General features: G+C 40.8%; 2 protein-coding genes across 8 annotated transcripts in view; one reads left to right on the top strand and one right to left on the bottom strand.

The window, feature by feature from the left end:
- The window catches only part of LOC123786575 (uncharacterized), a 211,407-nt gene that overhangs the window by 42,172 nt on the left and 153,075 nt on the right, over window positions 1–16,160 (top strand). The window lies entirely within an intron of this gene.
- IRAG1 (inositol 1,4,5-triphosphate receptor associated 1) overlaps window positions 6,536–16,160 on the bottom strand; it is a 129,976-nt gene continuing 120,351 nt past the window's right edge. For all 7 annotated transcript variants that reach the window (XM_045788856.2, XM_087868037.1, XM_087868038.1 and 4 more), the window contains 2 exons: window positions 14,896–15,030; window positions 6,536–9,931 (listed from right to left, as the gene is read on the bottom strand). In XM_045788856.2, coding sequence (XP_045644812.2) covers window positions 9,688–9,931; window positions 14,896–15,030 — 379 coding nt within the window. In that variant the 3' untranslated portion in view covers window positions 6,536–9,687. The remainder of the gene's footprint in view (window positions 9,932–14,895; window positions 15,031–16,160) is intronic.

Raw genomic sequence — 16,160 nt, 5'->3', positions numbered from 1 at the left:
AAGGACCTAAATTCTGGAAATAAATTTCTAGAAGAGGAGTTAGTAGATAAAAAGAGTCTGCATGATGGTGCTGGTGCTTAATATTGAGTTTCTGGAAGAGGAAACAATCTTATTTGATCTGTTCAAATTTTCTACTTCTTCTTGCTTGTTTTGGTAGGTTATTTTTTGGATATCCATATTGAGAGAAGTTAAGCCACCATTGGAATGTGATTGAGAATGCTTGATGGGAACTTGTTGCCTTTCTTGTTAAATGTGGATATTCTCAGTCTTCAGTTGTAGGCCTCTCACTCCAGGCAAGTTTCTGAAGAATTAGTTGCCAGGAGCTAAAAGCTAAACTGGAGAGCTATAAAGAAAATATTGCCAGTTAATTTCTCTTCACTGTTTTGAGAAACAGTATTTAGGATATGGAAAACAAAAACAAAAACCCAAAACCAAACCGCAGCGGCACTATCCACTTCTGAAATAACAGCTCATGCTTAATGTCCCTTAAGAAGGGCACGTGATGTAATGAGCACTGGGTGTTATATAAGGCTGATGAATCACTGAACTCTACCTCTGAAACTAATAATATGCTATATGTTAATTAATTGAATTTAAATGAAAAAAATAAAGTAGCAATCTGCCCTAAAAAATAAATAAGTAAAATAAAATAAGAGCTTATGGTATAATCGAGGAGAATCAACAATTAAAGAAAAAATTTGTAGAATTAGAAGGGAAATTTGAAAAGTTACACAAAATGAAGAGAACAGCAATCAAGTTGCAAAGGAGAGTAGGAAACAGAATATCCAGACCCATTTTCTTTTTTTTAAATTTGTTTTTAAAATTCCACTATAATATACAGTGTTATATTAGTTTTAGATGTACAATATAGTGATTAAACACTTCCATGCATTACTTGCTCATCACGATAAGTGTACCTCTTAATCTCCATCACCTATTTCACCCATTCCTTACCCACCTCCCCTGAAGTAACCATCAGTTTGTTCTCTATATTTAAGAGTCTGTTGTTGTTTTAATCTTTTTCTCATTGTTCTTTTGTTTTGCTTCTTAAATTAGACATCAGTGAAATCATACAGTGTCTTTCTCTGATTGACTTATTTCACTTAGCATTATACCCTTTAGATCCATCCACGTTGTTGCAAATGGCAAGATTTTGTTCTTTTTTATGGCTGCATGATATGCCACATCTTCTTTATCCATTCATCTGTTGATGGACACTTGGGCTGCTTCCATAATTTTGCTGTTGTAAATAATGTTGTAAACATAGTGTGCTTATATCCTTCTGAATTAGGGTTTTGTATTCTTTGGGTAAATCCAGTAGTGCAATTACTGGATTGTAGAGTAGTTCTGTTTTTAATTTTTTTTGAGGAGTCTCCATACTGTTTTCCAGAATGGCTGCAACAGTTTGCATTCCCACCAACATTGCAGGGGGGTTCCTTTTCCCCCCCATTGTCACCAACACTGGTTGTTTCTTGTGTTTTTGATTTTAGGCATTCTGACAGGTGTGCAGTGATATCTTATTGTCATTTGGTTAGCATTTCCCTGATGATGAGTGATGTTGAGCATCTTTTCATGTGTCTGTTGGCCATCTTTGTATGTCTTCTTTGGGGAAATGTCTGTTCATGTCTTCTGTCCATTATTTAATTGAATTATTTGTTTTTGTTTTTTTGGTTTTGAGTTGTATAACTTCTTTATATATTTTGGATACTAACCATTTATTGGATAGATCATTTGCAAGTATCTTCTCCCATTCTGTAGGAGCAGGTTGTCTTTTAGTTTTGTTATTTCCTTTGCTGTGCTGAAACTTTATATTTTGATGAAGTCCCAATAGTTTATTTTTGCTTTTATTTCCCTTGCCTCAGGAGACATATCTAGAAAAATGTTGCTACCACCAATGTCAAAAACATTATTGCCTCTGTTCTCTTCAAGGATTTTTATGGTTTCAGGTCTCACATTTAGGTCTTTAATCTATTTTGAATTTATTTTTGTATATGGTGTAAGAAAGTGGTCTGATTTCATTCTTTTGCGTATAGCTGTCTAGTTTTCCCAACGCCATTTACTGATAACTGTCTTTTTCCCATTGCGTATTCTTGTCTCCTTTGTTGTAGATTAATTGACCATATAATTGTGTATTTATTTCTGGGCTCTCTATTCTGTTCTATTGATCTGTTCTGTTCTATTGTGTCTGTTTTTGTGCCAGTACCATACTGCTTTGATTACTACAGCTTTGTAATATACCTTGAAATCTGGGATTATGATACCTCCATTTTTTTTTTTTCTTTTTCAAGATTGCTCTGGCTATTTGGGGTCTTTGGGGGTTCCATACAAATTTTAGATTATTTGTTCTCATTCTGTGACAAATGCTGTTAGTGTTTTGATAGGGATTGCATTAAATCTGTAGATTGCTTTATGTAGTATGGACATTTTAACGATATTTGTTCTCCCAATCCATGAGCATAGAATGTCTTTTCATTTCTTGTGTTGTCTTCAATTTCTTTCATCAGTGTTTTATGGTTTTTCAAACTACAGGTCTTTCACCTCCTTGATTATGCTTATTCCTGGGTATTTTATTATTTTTGGTGCAATTGTAAATGGTACTGTTTTCTTAATTTCTCTTTCTACTGCTTCTTATTAGTGTATAAAAATGCAACAGATTTGTATATATTGATTTTGTACCCTGTGACTTTACTGAATTCATTTATCAGTTCTAATAGTTTTTTAGTGGAGTCTTACGGTTTTCTATAGATAGTATATCACCTGCAAATAGTGAAAGTTTTACTTCTTCCTTACTGATTTGAATGACTTTTATGTCTTTTCTTGTCTGATTGCTGTGATTGGGCCTTCCAGTACTATGTTGAATAAAAGAGCTGAGAGAGAACATCCTTGTCTTGTTCCTGATCCTAGGGGAAAGCTTTCAGTTTTTCACAATTGAGTATGGTGTTAGCTGTGGGTTTTTCATATATGGCCTTTATTATGTTGAAGTATGTTCTCTCTAAACCTTTGCTGAGAGTTTTTATTATGAATGGATGTTTGCTTTGTCAAATGCTTTTTCTGCATCTATTGAAATGATCATATGGTTTATATCCTTTCTTTTGTTGATGTGATGCATCACGTTGATTCATTTGCAAATATTGAACCACCCTTGCATCCTAGGAATAAATCCTACTTGACTGTGGTGAGTGATTTTGTTAATATACTGTTGGATTTGGTTTACTGATATTTTGTTGAGGGTTTTTGCATCTATATTCATTAGAGATAATGGCCTGTAATTCTCTTTTTCTGTGGTGTCTTTATCTGATTTTAGTATCAGGGTAATGTTGGCCTCATAGAATGAATTTGGAAGTTTTCCTTCCTCTTCTATTTTTTGGAATAGTTTAAGAAGAATAAGTGTTAACTCTTTAAATGTTTTGTAGAATTTTCCCATGGAAATTTGGGAAATTTGGGAAAATCTGGTCCTGGACTTTTTTTTTTTTATTGGGAGTATTTTGATTACTGATTCAATTTCATTGCTGGTATTTGATCTGTTCAAATTTTCTATTTCTTTCTGATGTAGTTTTGGTAGGTTATATATTTTCTAGGAATTTATCCATTTCTTCTAGTTTGTCCAATTTATTGATATATAATTTTTCATAATATTATAATCCTTTGTATTTCTGAGGTGTTGGTTATTTTTCCTCTTTTTAAAAAAAATTTTGATTTAAATTCTAGTTAGTTAACATGGAGTGTAATATTGGTTTCAGGAGTAGAATTTAGTGATTCATCACTTATAACACCCAGTGCTTATCATAACAAGTGCCCTCCTTAATACCCATCATTCATTTAGCCTATCCCCCACCCACCTCCCTCCACCAACTCTTGGTTTGTTCTCTATCATTAAGAGTCTCTTATGGTTTGTTTCCCTCTCTCTTTTTTTCCCCTTCCCCTATGTTTATCTGTTTTGTTTCTTAAATCCCACATATGAGTAAAATCATATTATCTCTCCTCTTTCATTTCTGATTTTGAGTCCTCTCTTTCTTTCTTTCTGAGTCTGGCTACTGATCTATTAATTTTGTTGATCTTCTCAAAGAACAACACCCTTTTACTATCTCAGAGTTCTGTAGGTCAGAAGTCTTGGTGGGCTCAACTGGGTTCTCTGCTGTGGGTCTCACAAAATTAAAATCAATGTGTAGGCAGTGGTGTGCTCTTACCTGGAGGCCCTGGGGAAAAATCTACTTTCTTCCTCATTTAGATTGGTGGCAGAATTCATTACTTTGAGGCTGTAGGAATGAGGTCCTTTTTTTCTTGCTGGCTGTCACCTGGGGTCTGTTCTCTGCTCCAAAAGGCTGCCTGCTTTTCTTTTCATATGGCCAACTCTATTTTCAAAGCAGCAGTGACACTTTGGGTCCTTCTTATACCTTTAATCTCTCTGACTTCTACTTCTACCATTAGCTAGAGAAAGCTCTCTGCTTTTAAGGGCTGATGTGATTAGATTGGGCCCACTGAGACGATTTCCCTATTTTAAGGTCAGTTTTGCCATATAACATAACAGGAGTTATATTTCGTATTCAAAAGCTTCAGAGATTGGGGTGGAACATCTTGGGGGGGGGTGTTTTAGAAATTCTTCCTACTACAATTATTTACCTTTGATTAGATCTTGATTCTGCTTTCTGAGAGAAACTCCCATGTCCCATGTGTCCACTGATCTCTGTAGACCTTCATTGTATACAATCTTCCTTGGCCACATTTGAAGTAGAAATTAAGGTGTATGCCCTCCCGGGGAGGGGCGGTAGCACAGCTTTTGCAGTCTGCCTTCTGTTAGTATAAAGCTGAAGATTCCAAAAGTTGTTTTCTAATTTGAACAGTTGGACTTGTTCATCTTGGCTTATGTTTCTTTGTAAATACAATTTCCTCACAAACCTAGATTTCTGACCTATTTGCTTCCATTTGATTCCATGTGCCAATAATTATACCCCAAATCCTTTCCCAGTCATAATTATCAATATGCATTTCTTTGTTTTCTCAGCTCCATTCCTCTCTCTCTTTCTCTAATTTAATGGTGCCTACACTGAGTTCATTTGAAACCGCAGTTGGAAGGGCCATATCCTTAATCTGGTCTTTGCCATAGGCTGAGTTGATCAGAGTTCGACTGAAAAATTTTATTGGTTCTTTCCCACTGAATGCTCTTTTTATTCTTACTGTTCGGAGTTTAGAAACAGTCAGGCTTTCTAAGCCTTCAATCTGAACCCTCTGTATTTTTTTTTCCTACTTCCAAATAGCCAATTCTTTCCCAAGTGCTTCTTTTTCTTACAATACCTTGCCAAAGGCAGCCAATAAAGGTTCACACGGATTTATTCCACCCACTTCTCCCAGGACTATAGGCTGCCCATGGGCTGCCTTTCAAATTATCATGGGTAACACTTTACTAAGTATTTTTGTTTTATTTACCACATGAGTCACCATATTTCTAGCTCCTGAAATTAGTTTTCTTGTTTTCTGCTGCTTGACTGCTAAGCCAGTGCCTCATATTTTGAAAACTTGTTCTTGAAGCACCCCATTTGTGGTTCAAATCTGTGCATTAATCAGAGTAGGCTAACTGCTATAACAAGTATTCCTGAATGTCAGTGGCTTGATATGCTATAATTTTATTTCTTGCTTATGTCACAGCTGAATTCTGTGAGTACCCATTCAAAGATCCAGCTTCCATCTAGTGGTTCTACCATCTTCTCAGGCCTCAGGTCCTCAACTAAATCCTCTGAATTTGGTAAGAAGAGGGGAAATACAGACAGTGTGAAATATTGCAGGAGAGTGTTTTCAGGACATTACATCTGAAAATCTACATTCCCCTACATCTAGCTGCAAGAAAGACTGAAAAATGTAGTCTAGCTGTGGAAATCATGTTGGTGAAAATTCAGCAGTCTCTAGCACAGCAAAATGTATTAATTTTAAAAATTAAAGGAGACCAAAAAAACCATACCCTTAAATACAGAGAACAAACTGGTGGTTACTAGAAGGGAGGTGGGTGGGGGGATGGGTGAAATAGATAAAGGGGATTAAGAGGACACTCTTTTGATGAGTACTGAGAAATCTATAGACTGTTGAATTGGGCACCTGGGTGGTACAGTGGGTTGACTATCCTACTCTTGATTTTGGCTCAGGTTGTGATCTCAGGATTGTGAGATTAAGCCCCAAATCGGGCTCTGTGCTCAGCGGGGAGTCTGCTTGAGGTTCTCTCTCCCTCTGCCTTTGCCCCTCCCACTCATGCTCTTTCTCTCTCTAAAATAAATAAAATCTTAAAAAAAAAGAATTATTGAATCATTATATTGTACACCTGAAAAAAAATTGTAGGCTGAGGAGGTGTAGGAAACTAAGATCGGGAATGAAGGAGAAAGAGGGGAAACAATCCAACCCCTAAGAGGTAGCCCATAGTACAGTGACCCAAGGGCTGGTGACTTTTGGCTTGGTTCTGGGAAGCACTAATATATAAGGGTATCTAATCAGGATTGGGGCAAAATTGTGGCTTAGCTCCATAAAATAAGGAGGCATTTGGCTACTGCCAGAGGTTTGGAAATGTGCTTTTATTTTCAAACTCAGGTATGTGACACTCTATAGTTCAATGCTAGCACACCTGTGTGAAGTTTAACAACATTAGGAACTGACAGCCAGTGATACACAAATCCGACCTCTCCCTTTCCATATACTCTCCCAGGCTGTACACTGGGAATGATATATATGGATTTTGTGGCAGCCAGAAAGTGAAGGCCCTTTTAGGAGGTGATATCAACACAAACTACACATCACTGAAACTTAAGATAGGCACCCAGAGTCCTAGGGCTAAGCAGAAATGTCAGACTTCAGAGGCATTTTGAGGGGAACTTTTATTTTAGATCAATATCACTGTTGGAAAGACAGGGCCCATTTCTCTCCATTTCACTGCCGCTTTGGTAATGTTCTACCTGCTTCAGATCAAACTTTGCTTTTCAGAAAAGAAATGCCGATGAGTACTTTTTTTTCAGGAATGCCCTTGGAAATGTGGTTACTCTTACAGTTCTTCTTTTCTTCGACCTTTCTTACAGAGTACTTTGGGTGAGGGCCTATGTTTGGAAGTACACTTGCAGGCTTTTCTATGGAGTAGCTGGAGGTTCAGGAGCTCACTGTAGCTGCTCTCCTGGCCTTTGTTTTAATTGGTAACAAAGGTGGGACCCCTGTGGCCAAGTGGAGAGTGGGCCAGCTCAGCCTGCTCCTTCTTTAAGGGAGGCTGAGACTGAACATTGCCAGCATAGAGTCCTGCCCCACAGCTACTGTCTCTGGAGCTCCATTTGCATCCTGCCTGTGACTCTGAAGGCCTAAAAGATTTTTCAGCATGTCCAGTCCCCCTGGTACAGCAGGGAAAACCATCTTTCCAGGCCCCCAAAGTCCCTCTGTCTTGATCTGCACCTCTTTACCTTAATGGCACATTCTTGGTCAACCCTGGCTTGGGCTTCTCTCACAGTGCTTTTCTAGTCCCTGTAAAGGATGCCCTCCCCACCTTTAAACAACATGCTGTTTTACAGTAGGGCTGATCTAGGTGGGTCTTTCTGAAAGGAGTGGTTGCATCAAGCCTGGTCCTTGAGCTTGGAATGGTGTTGCCAGTTAGGTCTCATTTTTGCTCTTTCACAGAGTAGACTGAAAAATAATAGAATAAGTTGAGGCTAATAAAGATATTTTTCTTATTGAGATAGTAGCAGTGATGGTTCTGGGACTGGGAAGTGTGCAAAACGTCATCTGTCTCTAGGGTGTTGTCTACCACCTGTAATTCTCACTTGTTCTTTTGGCCAACATTTAATGACACCCTCCTATGTATCAGCCACCATGCTAGGTACTTACCCCAGAGAATGGGTCAGATATGGTTCTTGTCTTTGAGCAAAAATAGCAGGGGAGATAGACACACAGAAAAGTTATTGTGATATAATGCCGCAGTTGTCAATAATGAAGATGTTTAGAGAGTACAGAAGAGGGTGTGACCTATTATGTGAATAGGGAGTCAGAGCGAGATCATCAAAGCCTGTATGGAGGGGATAATTTTTGCATTTGGTTCTGAAGAGTAACCAGTAGAAAAGAGGAGAATGGCGGAAGAAAAACTGGTGAGTGGAGGAAAAGAACTATGAGAAAATGATTTAGTCTGGGAAACAGAAATAATCTGGAGTGGTTGGAGGGCTACTTGGGGAAGTGGGACTGAAATGGAAGGTATGCAGTTAGGAGACCACTGGAAAAGGCAATTTTGTGCAGGGGCTTGTTTGCCTGGGTTTGAGTTCCTGGCCCATAATTTACTAACTGGATGTACTTGGCAAGTTGTGTTTTTGTGGTTCAATTTCCTTATCTGAAAATGGGGAGATTAGTACCCACCTCATAGTTTTTTTCTTTTTCTTTTTTTTGGATTAAATGAATCAATACCTATATAAAACCTATAACAGTGCTTGGCTCATAGTAAGTTCTATATGAGTGTTAGCAACAAAACAACATCAACAACAAAACAAAAACAAGAGCAGAACAACCACAATAAAACCCACAAGAAACCAACACCCCCCAAAACTGATGAGGGATGAATGAAAGCAGTGGCTGTAAAGGTGGAGCAAGAAGTCAAATTGGAGATGGGATGTGCTCCTTCAGTTTTATGCCAAACAACTGGGAACGCTTTGAAACATAATAGGGTTGGAAATCCCATTTGAACTAAAGCACTAAGGTGCAACTGCATGTTTGCATGTGGGCACACAGGAGCTGAAAGCACACTGTGTCTCCTTCACCTGAGAGGTGGGTTAACTGCTCTCAACAGGAGAGGACAAATAGGGAATAGACTGTGTTATACAACAGCTTAGAATTAGCACTTGAAATGGAGACCAGCAAGTTCGCTGTTGAAACCATGAGTTTTCAGTGCTTTTCAAACACCTTAAATCCATGTGGAGAGCTCATTGAACAGGTGCCTGGTGACTGCCCCACACCTAGTGAAAATTCTGTGTGTTGGCTTTATCCAGAACACACACTGAGAGCACATGTTTGGAGGGTTGTTGGCTTCATGCACATGCATGCTGTGTGTATGTATGTGTTGTGTGTGTATACAGATGCATATATACTGACTCACATCTTCCCATGTCATTTCAAGCACTGGTCTAAATTCAGCCTAAATATTTTTCTGAGAAATCTTTCCTACTTCTGTAAAGAGAAACTCTGGTTCCAAAGGGGAGGAGGGGAGGCTGAAGGAGAGTCAGTGAGGATAAGATAGGAAATGGGATGATATTCATGTTGTGACTCCAAATTCTAGGTCTGATCGTCAGCGTCAGTGTTAGCCTTTGGACATAATTAATTCGTCTTGATTTCTGACTACAGAGAGGGAAAAGGGGAAGGAGAGTGAGCTTCTTACTATCTCCTGCAGTGAAGGTGTTTTATTTTCCCCAGCCATCTGAGCTAGGGGCAGATGAGTTTCCCTTCTGTTAGAGTTCCTTGGTAAAGGTGACTTCATCCACCAGATGCTTTACGAGGGCAGTTTTGTTGATCCTCCAAGAACATCAGTTTCTGTATATGCATAGCTCCCACACGGGTGCTGAGTGTGAAAGAACCCTGCTCATTTCCTGATGGGCTAGTGGCAGCATGCCCACACCCGGCCTGAAACATTATGCTTGGGGAAGGGCAGTCAGCTGTGTGCTGGAACAGGGCACCACCTGGGTCTCAGGTTTCCTACTGCTCTGCGGGTTGCTCATGCTGGAGTCCTGAGCTCCACCACGAGTCCCTCTGGGCTGCTGAACAAGTGGATCTCCCAAGGGGCCCATCAGCCTGCTCCACACAAGAGTTATAGGAACTGTAGAGCCCCAGCACGACAGTCAAGACCAGCATCACTGTGGCCATCATCCAGATGACTTGCCAGTGCTGACACAGTTTGGGATACATGACTTGTAAGAAATGAACCAATTCTTCAAGTTTGCTGTCAAATGAAAAAATAGGAGAAGGGTTTAGTATATTAGGCACATTAAAATTTTTCCCCAGGTGATTTTAATGCCACCAGTCCATAGCCTTGATGTTGGGAGCTACTGGGCTAGAACACTCTTTTTACTCGTTTGATCATTCATTCATTCATACATGCCCTCATCTATTCATGAAATGTTCATTGATGTCTGAACTCTCTCAATCCCCAGGATACAAGGTTAGCTGACTTACACCCCCATGCATGCAGATGGGACCAGCATCTTTTCTGCACTTAGTGGTATTTAGTGATTAGTTCCAAGTTCTAATCTGTCCCCCGCCTTCATGTTCTGATGCACATTTTATTGTCCTCAGTTCCACATCTGACTGTGTTCAGAGTAGAACTGTGCTAAACCCCCAGAAGACTCTCCATGTTCAATGCTAAGTGACAAGGAGCCAGGTCAACCTCAAGAGCTCACTTCAAACCATCCCAGGGGCAACCTCTCAGTGGCTTAATCCAGATATTTTCTCAACCCCAGTAATCTTCACTCCCTATTTTCCCTTCTTCCTTTTTCTTCCCTCTTTACTCTTTTCTTTCTTTCCTCCTTCCCTTTCATTTCTCTCCCCCCTCCCCATTTTTTGGCTATTTCACTTCCCTTTTCCCTCTTCCTCTCTTCCCAACTGCCTTTCAACTTTCCCTCTCTCTTTGTGACCTAGTGAAAAGACATTTGGTCATATGGCCTGCTTTGCAGAGTCCATTCTTCGAGCTCTCTAGCGAAATCCTGGACACATTCATTAGGCTAGAATTTTTTCCTATTTCTAATCCCTTATCTATTTTTTAAAATAATATAAAAAATAAGGATACTGAGGATCACCAATGGAGGAGGTGAGAAAAATGACAGGAGGGCTTTCTGAAGATCTGGGGGCACACATAAACACTGAAATATACAGGCCATTTGCTGAGAAGTAGACAGTTCTAATTTAGTTAATAGAAAAAAGATGCCTTATGACTGATGGAAAGACTCAACAATACCTTCCTCGGAAAGGGACCAGAGGCTCAGAGTGCCTGCCTCAGATGCTAAGGTATCGACTGGTTTCTCTTCCACATGGGAACCATTTGATGGTTGTTTCAGGAACAGTTAGGCAAAGCAAAACAGCACATTAGCTGAGGGGAAAATCTGATTATTTTCACAACTGTTGGGAAGGGACATCTTGGAAATGGAAGCTTATTTTCTTTCAGCCCTGTTTAGATTTTTTAGTTTCTACTTAGACATAACTGGATGCTAAAATGCAGTCTTCCTTGGGGGCTGTATTTCCATGCTCCAAAACAAGCTGCTAGAGTGTTGAGAATCCCACTGTCAACCCACTCTGAAGTGGGACTGCTGAGAAGGAAGTCAAGATCTGGCTTTGTGACCCTTAGCTGGTCTCCCATTTCTAGCCTAGGAAAGAGTTAGAAATAGAATTAGATTAGAAATAGAACCTCTGTAGAAATCAATTTTTGATTTTTGATCTCCCATAGGGAGGAGTGAGGTGGCTTCCCTCTCCTGGGCCTAGGGAAGAGGGGCTTCGGAGATGCTGCTTGGAGAGCTCAATATGTTGAGGTTTGGGGGACACAGTGGACTGGTGTGTGCCTCACACATGAGCAGTTGGAAGAGCAAGAATCTTGCTGATGTGCTTGATGGCATCAGAGTGGTGGGCCATGATAGGGAAAGCTGTCCTTTAACTAATAGTGAGCCTCGACCGGATGTAGTCAGAAGAAGGGGAGCTGACATGGGGCGTCACAGATCCTGCCCAGAAATGCTACTTAGAAGCTGAACAGTGAAGGTGTAATTCCAGCTGCCCAAGGACTGAGAGGGATTTTAAGTGGCTAGCTAGAAGACATGCATTTGACCTTATAAAGGGACCAGCAGCTGAGAGGACCTCAGCCATGGTGTGAATGTGTGTGTACGCTGGGACATGGGAGGAGTGGTTTTCTCTAGATGTCCCATAAAGCAACACACTAATCAAAGTCAGCAAGTCAGCTTTAAACCCCTGCCAAGCCCTGGAGCTGCTCACAATACTATTCAAGTAATACCTTTCCAAACCCTTCATCTCATTTCCCTTCCCTAGCATTGATCCTAGAGAGGTCAGATGTTTCACTGGCAAAACTGGAGGAGAGGGTAGAAGTGCAAGAGGGATAGAGAGAAAGAAGCCACGTTCCCCCTGCCTACTACAAGCTTCTTTCCTGAAGCGGACAAACGGCAGGAAAAAAGAAGGTTGAACTTTTTAAGTTCAGGCTTTTGACTGTTTTAGGGAACTGGCCATTTTAATTAATGAAATTAGATTATTCTTGGGACTTAAACTTGACCAGAGGACTTCTGCTTTCTGAGAGTTACTGGCAAAGTAAAGGAATCTGCCTAATATTGTCTTAAACTCCATAGAGCAGATTTGAACAGGCAGAAAGGGCTAAAGTTTTCTGTTGCACTTTGTGAGTCTCTCTTGTTTAATGTATTACTTAATGTATTATTTAATATGGTTAACATATTGGGTTGATTCACCCAAAGTTCATTTAAGCTGATCCTCCAGAAAGTAATATTTACAACAGTTTACATTATTATACAATTAACCCTTGAACAGCATGAGTTTGAACTGTGTGGGTCCACTTTTATGCAATTTTTTTCAATAAATACAATATAGTAGTGTAAAATGTATTTTCTCTTTCTTATAATTTTCTTAATAACGTTTTCTTTTCTCTAGCTTACGTATTGTAAAAATACAGTATGCAATACATATAACATAGGAAATATGTGTGAACTGTTTATGTTATTGGTAAGACTTCAGGTCACCAGTATACTATTACTAGTTAAGTTTTTGAGGAGTCAAAAGTTATACTTAGATTTTTGACTTGTGGGGGATGGGCACCCCTAACCCCCACATTGTTCAAGGGTCAACTGTATATTGTTGTAACAGAGGAGAAATTCAGACAAAAAGACTGGTGTTTGATGTGGAATCTTTTAAACAAGGGGTCAGCTGCTGGGGTGAGCCCAATGTTTTTAAAATGCACTAAGTATGATGTGGAACTTTTAATAACTTTAGACCTTGCTTATTAGTGCAATGCCAAAATTTAATGGGGAAAATTATGTTTGAGCGCAGGTGCCTGCAGGCAACTGTGTGTCTACAGAACTCAAGAATGAATGAGGGGATTTCCTGGCATTAAAGACAATAGGCTCTGAGGACCAGTCTGACTTTGGTGACACAGGAAAGGAACCTATAACTATGAGTGGGCAGTTCATATGTTAGCAGTGTCAGTTGTTATGGAGAAGATATGTGTCACTACTGGGCCTGAAAAGGGGAAGCTACACCCCGGTGATGAAGGACGAGGACCCTTCTAAGGACTGTACTGATGTCTGGTATCCATCACCTGAGGTACAGATATGTTCTCAACATCAAAAAGTAAATCCAAGAGGAAGCAAAGGTTAGGGGAGAGAATGAGGCCTCTCAGGATCAGCAGGACCAAGAGGATACTTTTGGACGATGAATGTGAAAGGCAGCCATTGCTATGTGCTGCTGACCAGGAGCTGGACAGAGAGGGACCCAGGCATAGCCTTACTTTCCCTGCAGTTTCACAAAATGGGAGGGAGCTGTGATTAGCAGCTCAAATTTGAGATCAAATTAGCTAGATAAGGATTCCAGTTTTGTGCTTTGTAAACCAGACTGTTTATATTCCATGTACTCTGTTTAGTTCTCTTTTGTTCTTTCTCAGTACATGGAAGTGTTAGAAGTTCTAGCCTGTCTTGGCTGTATGCAAAGAAGCCAAAGAAAGGGCTGTTGTCTAGGTCTCGGCTTGACTGCATTAAAGGGGAAGAAGACGGCGTAGTGACCTCTAAAATATAAGAGCAGAGGACCCCCAAGAGGGAGAGAAGATGTAAGGAGTATAGGATCCAGCTGTTTGGAGTAGGGATTCTACTTTCATTGTTAAAACTTGGGGATTCTTTCATTAGAAGAGGTGGTACATCCTAGCATAGGTTTGCTTTCAACAGTGAAGCATTTTCTCCAGCTCTCCTAGACCATTCTTCCCTTGAACACTAGGGTTGACCCATGTAGGCTGAGACCTCTCACTCTGGCTGAATCTTCCTCCAACTGGGCTCCACTGGCTGTTCCTATGTGCTTTGAAGCATATCCATCTGACTTCTAATCTTCATTTTATTACCTTATTTATTACCTTATTCACTGCATGCATGATTTTGAGTCTGCCAGCAATGAGGCACAGACACATACCCTGTTTCACGTTTAGCAGCTGATTAGACAATCATTTTGGCTGGAGCCACATGGGACTCCAAGATAGCCTGGGGGTCTTGAATTAAAATCCAAGACACTGATGAGGGCACAGGTATGACAAAATGCAGGATCTATACTATGTTTATCTACATGTTATATATTTTCCTCCATTTACGGAAAAATACACTTGAAATATAAAGTACATTAAAAAAGAAAAGCCGAAGTATTTCTAATCCAAGTGAAAATCTAAGCTTATCTTGTCAGCATGGAACCTTTTGGAGACTTGCCTTGCCAATGAGTTGAGTTTTCCCCTACCCCCATCTGCTCTCTCTGCCCCTGTTCTTGTAAGAAACCCCCTCTGGGGCTTCAGGCCAGCTCCCTTGACCTTGGCTTTTGGATCATGGAGATAGCTGGGAAATGAGCTAACTGTAGCTGGTCTAGCGGGGGGACTCCAGTCAGGGTCCTTGTAGTTTCTCAGCTTCTACGAGCTCTTGATTGCTGTTAGCCTCATTCTTGACCACCTTTGACCTCCTAGATCTTGCAAACATCCCCTTGTTAACTATTTTGGCTCCTTCCTCTGCCTCCTCCCTCAACATGAGTGCCCTCCTTGGTTTCTGTTAGCTGTTCACTTAGGCCCCAGACCCACTGCTGCCCTGGAGTGGGCACCTCTAGGGATGTTGTGCAATTAAATTAATTGTGACCCATTACAGCAATGGCAAGGGCTCCAACCTGCTTCTTTGGTCCTTTTCTTCTTCCTCAGTTTCTTCTGCCTCTTCAGCTTCTTCAGGGCTTTCACCCTTCTGTTCTTCTTCCTCCTCCTTCAGGTCTTGAAGCTCTTGGGTTTTCTTTAGACCTTCCTGGTATCTGCAGGGCAAAAAGGAACAAATGAGTCTGGAAAGGCCAGGCACAGAGCATCCTTTCCTGAGTTCCTAGAGGTGGGGACTTGAACACCTCCAATAATTATACACTTCCTGTGGTTCTACACAACAGGAAAAAGCTGGGAAGCTCTACTGAATCCCAAGGTGGCTCATGTCAGTACAATTTCCCCTCATTCCTCAGTCATCCTTCCTGTTTATATGTGAATGTGTGGCAAAACTGACAGGGAAAAAATGTGGATGCATAGTCCTGACCGGGTTCTTATCCTACAAAATGTTCAGTGGAGAGAATAGTACATCTGCTTTCTGTGTAATCTGGGTACTTCAGCTTCTCACCTATAAAATGGAAAGGGTGGCCCCTATTTCACAGGGTGTGGGAATGTTCTGAGGAAGTGCCAGGCATATAACTTGACCTAGGAAGGGTGACACCCATCATACTGGCTTGTTGGGAAGTTTTATGGAAGTGACAGGCCCTTATTAGGCCTAGAAAGGTACTCAGTAAATGTTTACAAAGCCAATGGAGGTGTTTACTCCCATCCATGCTTAGTATCAAAGATAGTTGTGGGTGAAAAGATAGGCTTCCCAAGAGACACCGTTCTGATGTCCTTCTCCCAGGATCAGTACTCTTTTTGCTTGTCCTATAAGCTGAATGTTTAAGACAAGCACAGTTTGGCTAGGGCAACCCCACCACAGTGTATATGGCTGCCACACAGAAGCCCACAGGTTCTATAACTATGGGAAGCTGTGTCTCCCTCAGGAGCTTTGGAGAAAGGAGAAGCTCAGGATGCTATGCCTGGTCAGAGATACTTCTCTACCTGGCTGGGCTTGGGCCCTGCTCAGTACTCTGTCCCCTTAGTGACTGACAATGGGCCAAAGGTGTTATTGAAGCTTAATGAGAAAAGGGGACATTTGGAAGTTGAGGGGACTCCAGTTTACAGAAAGAAGGGATGGCAGGGCAGTTCTAGGAAGTAGGATTACAACTGCTCCTGGGCATTGTTGATAGCAACATCACTCCTCTGAGCATGTGTCAGAAAGCGTCAGGCATCACCAAGAGGAACCCACCCAGGGGCCTTATTTCCAGACCATTCTGTACAGTGGCATTCTGGTGGCTTTCTGCCT

The sequence above is a fragment of the Ursus americanus genome, chromosome 16 (genome assembly GCF_024610735.1).
Source record: "Ursus americanus isolate L20-20 chromosome 16, mUrsAme1.1.p, whole genome shotgun sequence".
Lineage (NCBI taxonomy): Eukaryota > Metazoa > Chordata > Mammalia > Carnivora > Ursidae > Ursus > Ursus americanus.
The sequence above is the reverse complement of the archived record's forward strand: the minus strand, read 5'-3'. Positions and strand labels throughout refer to the sequence as shown.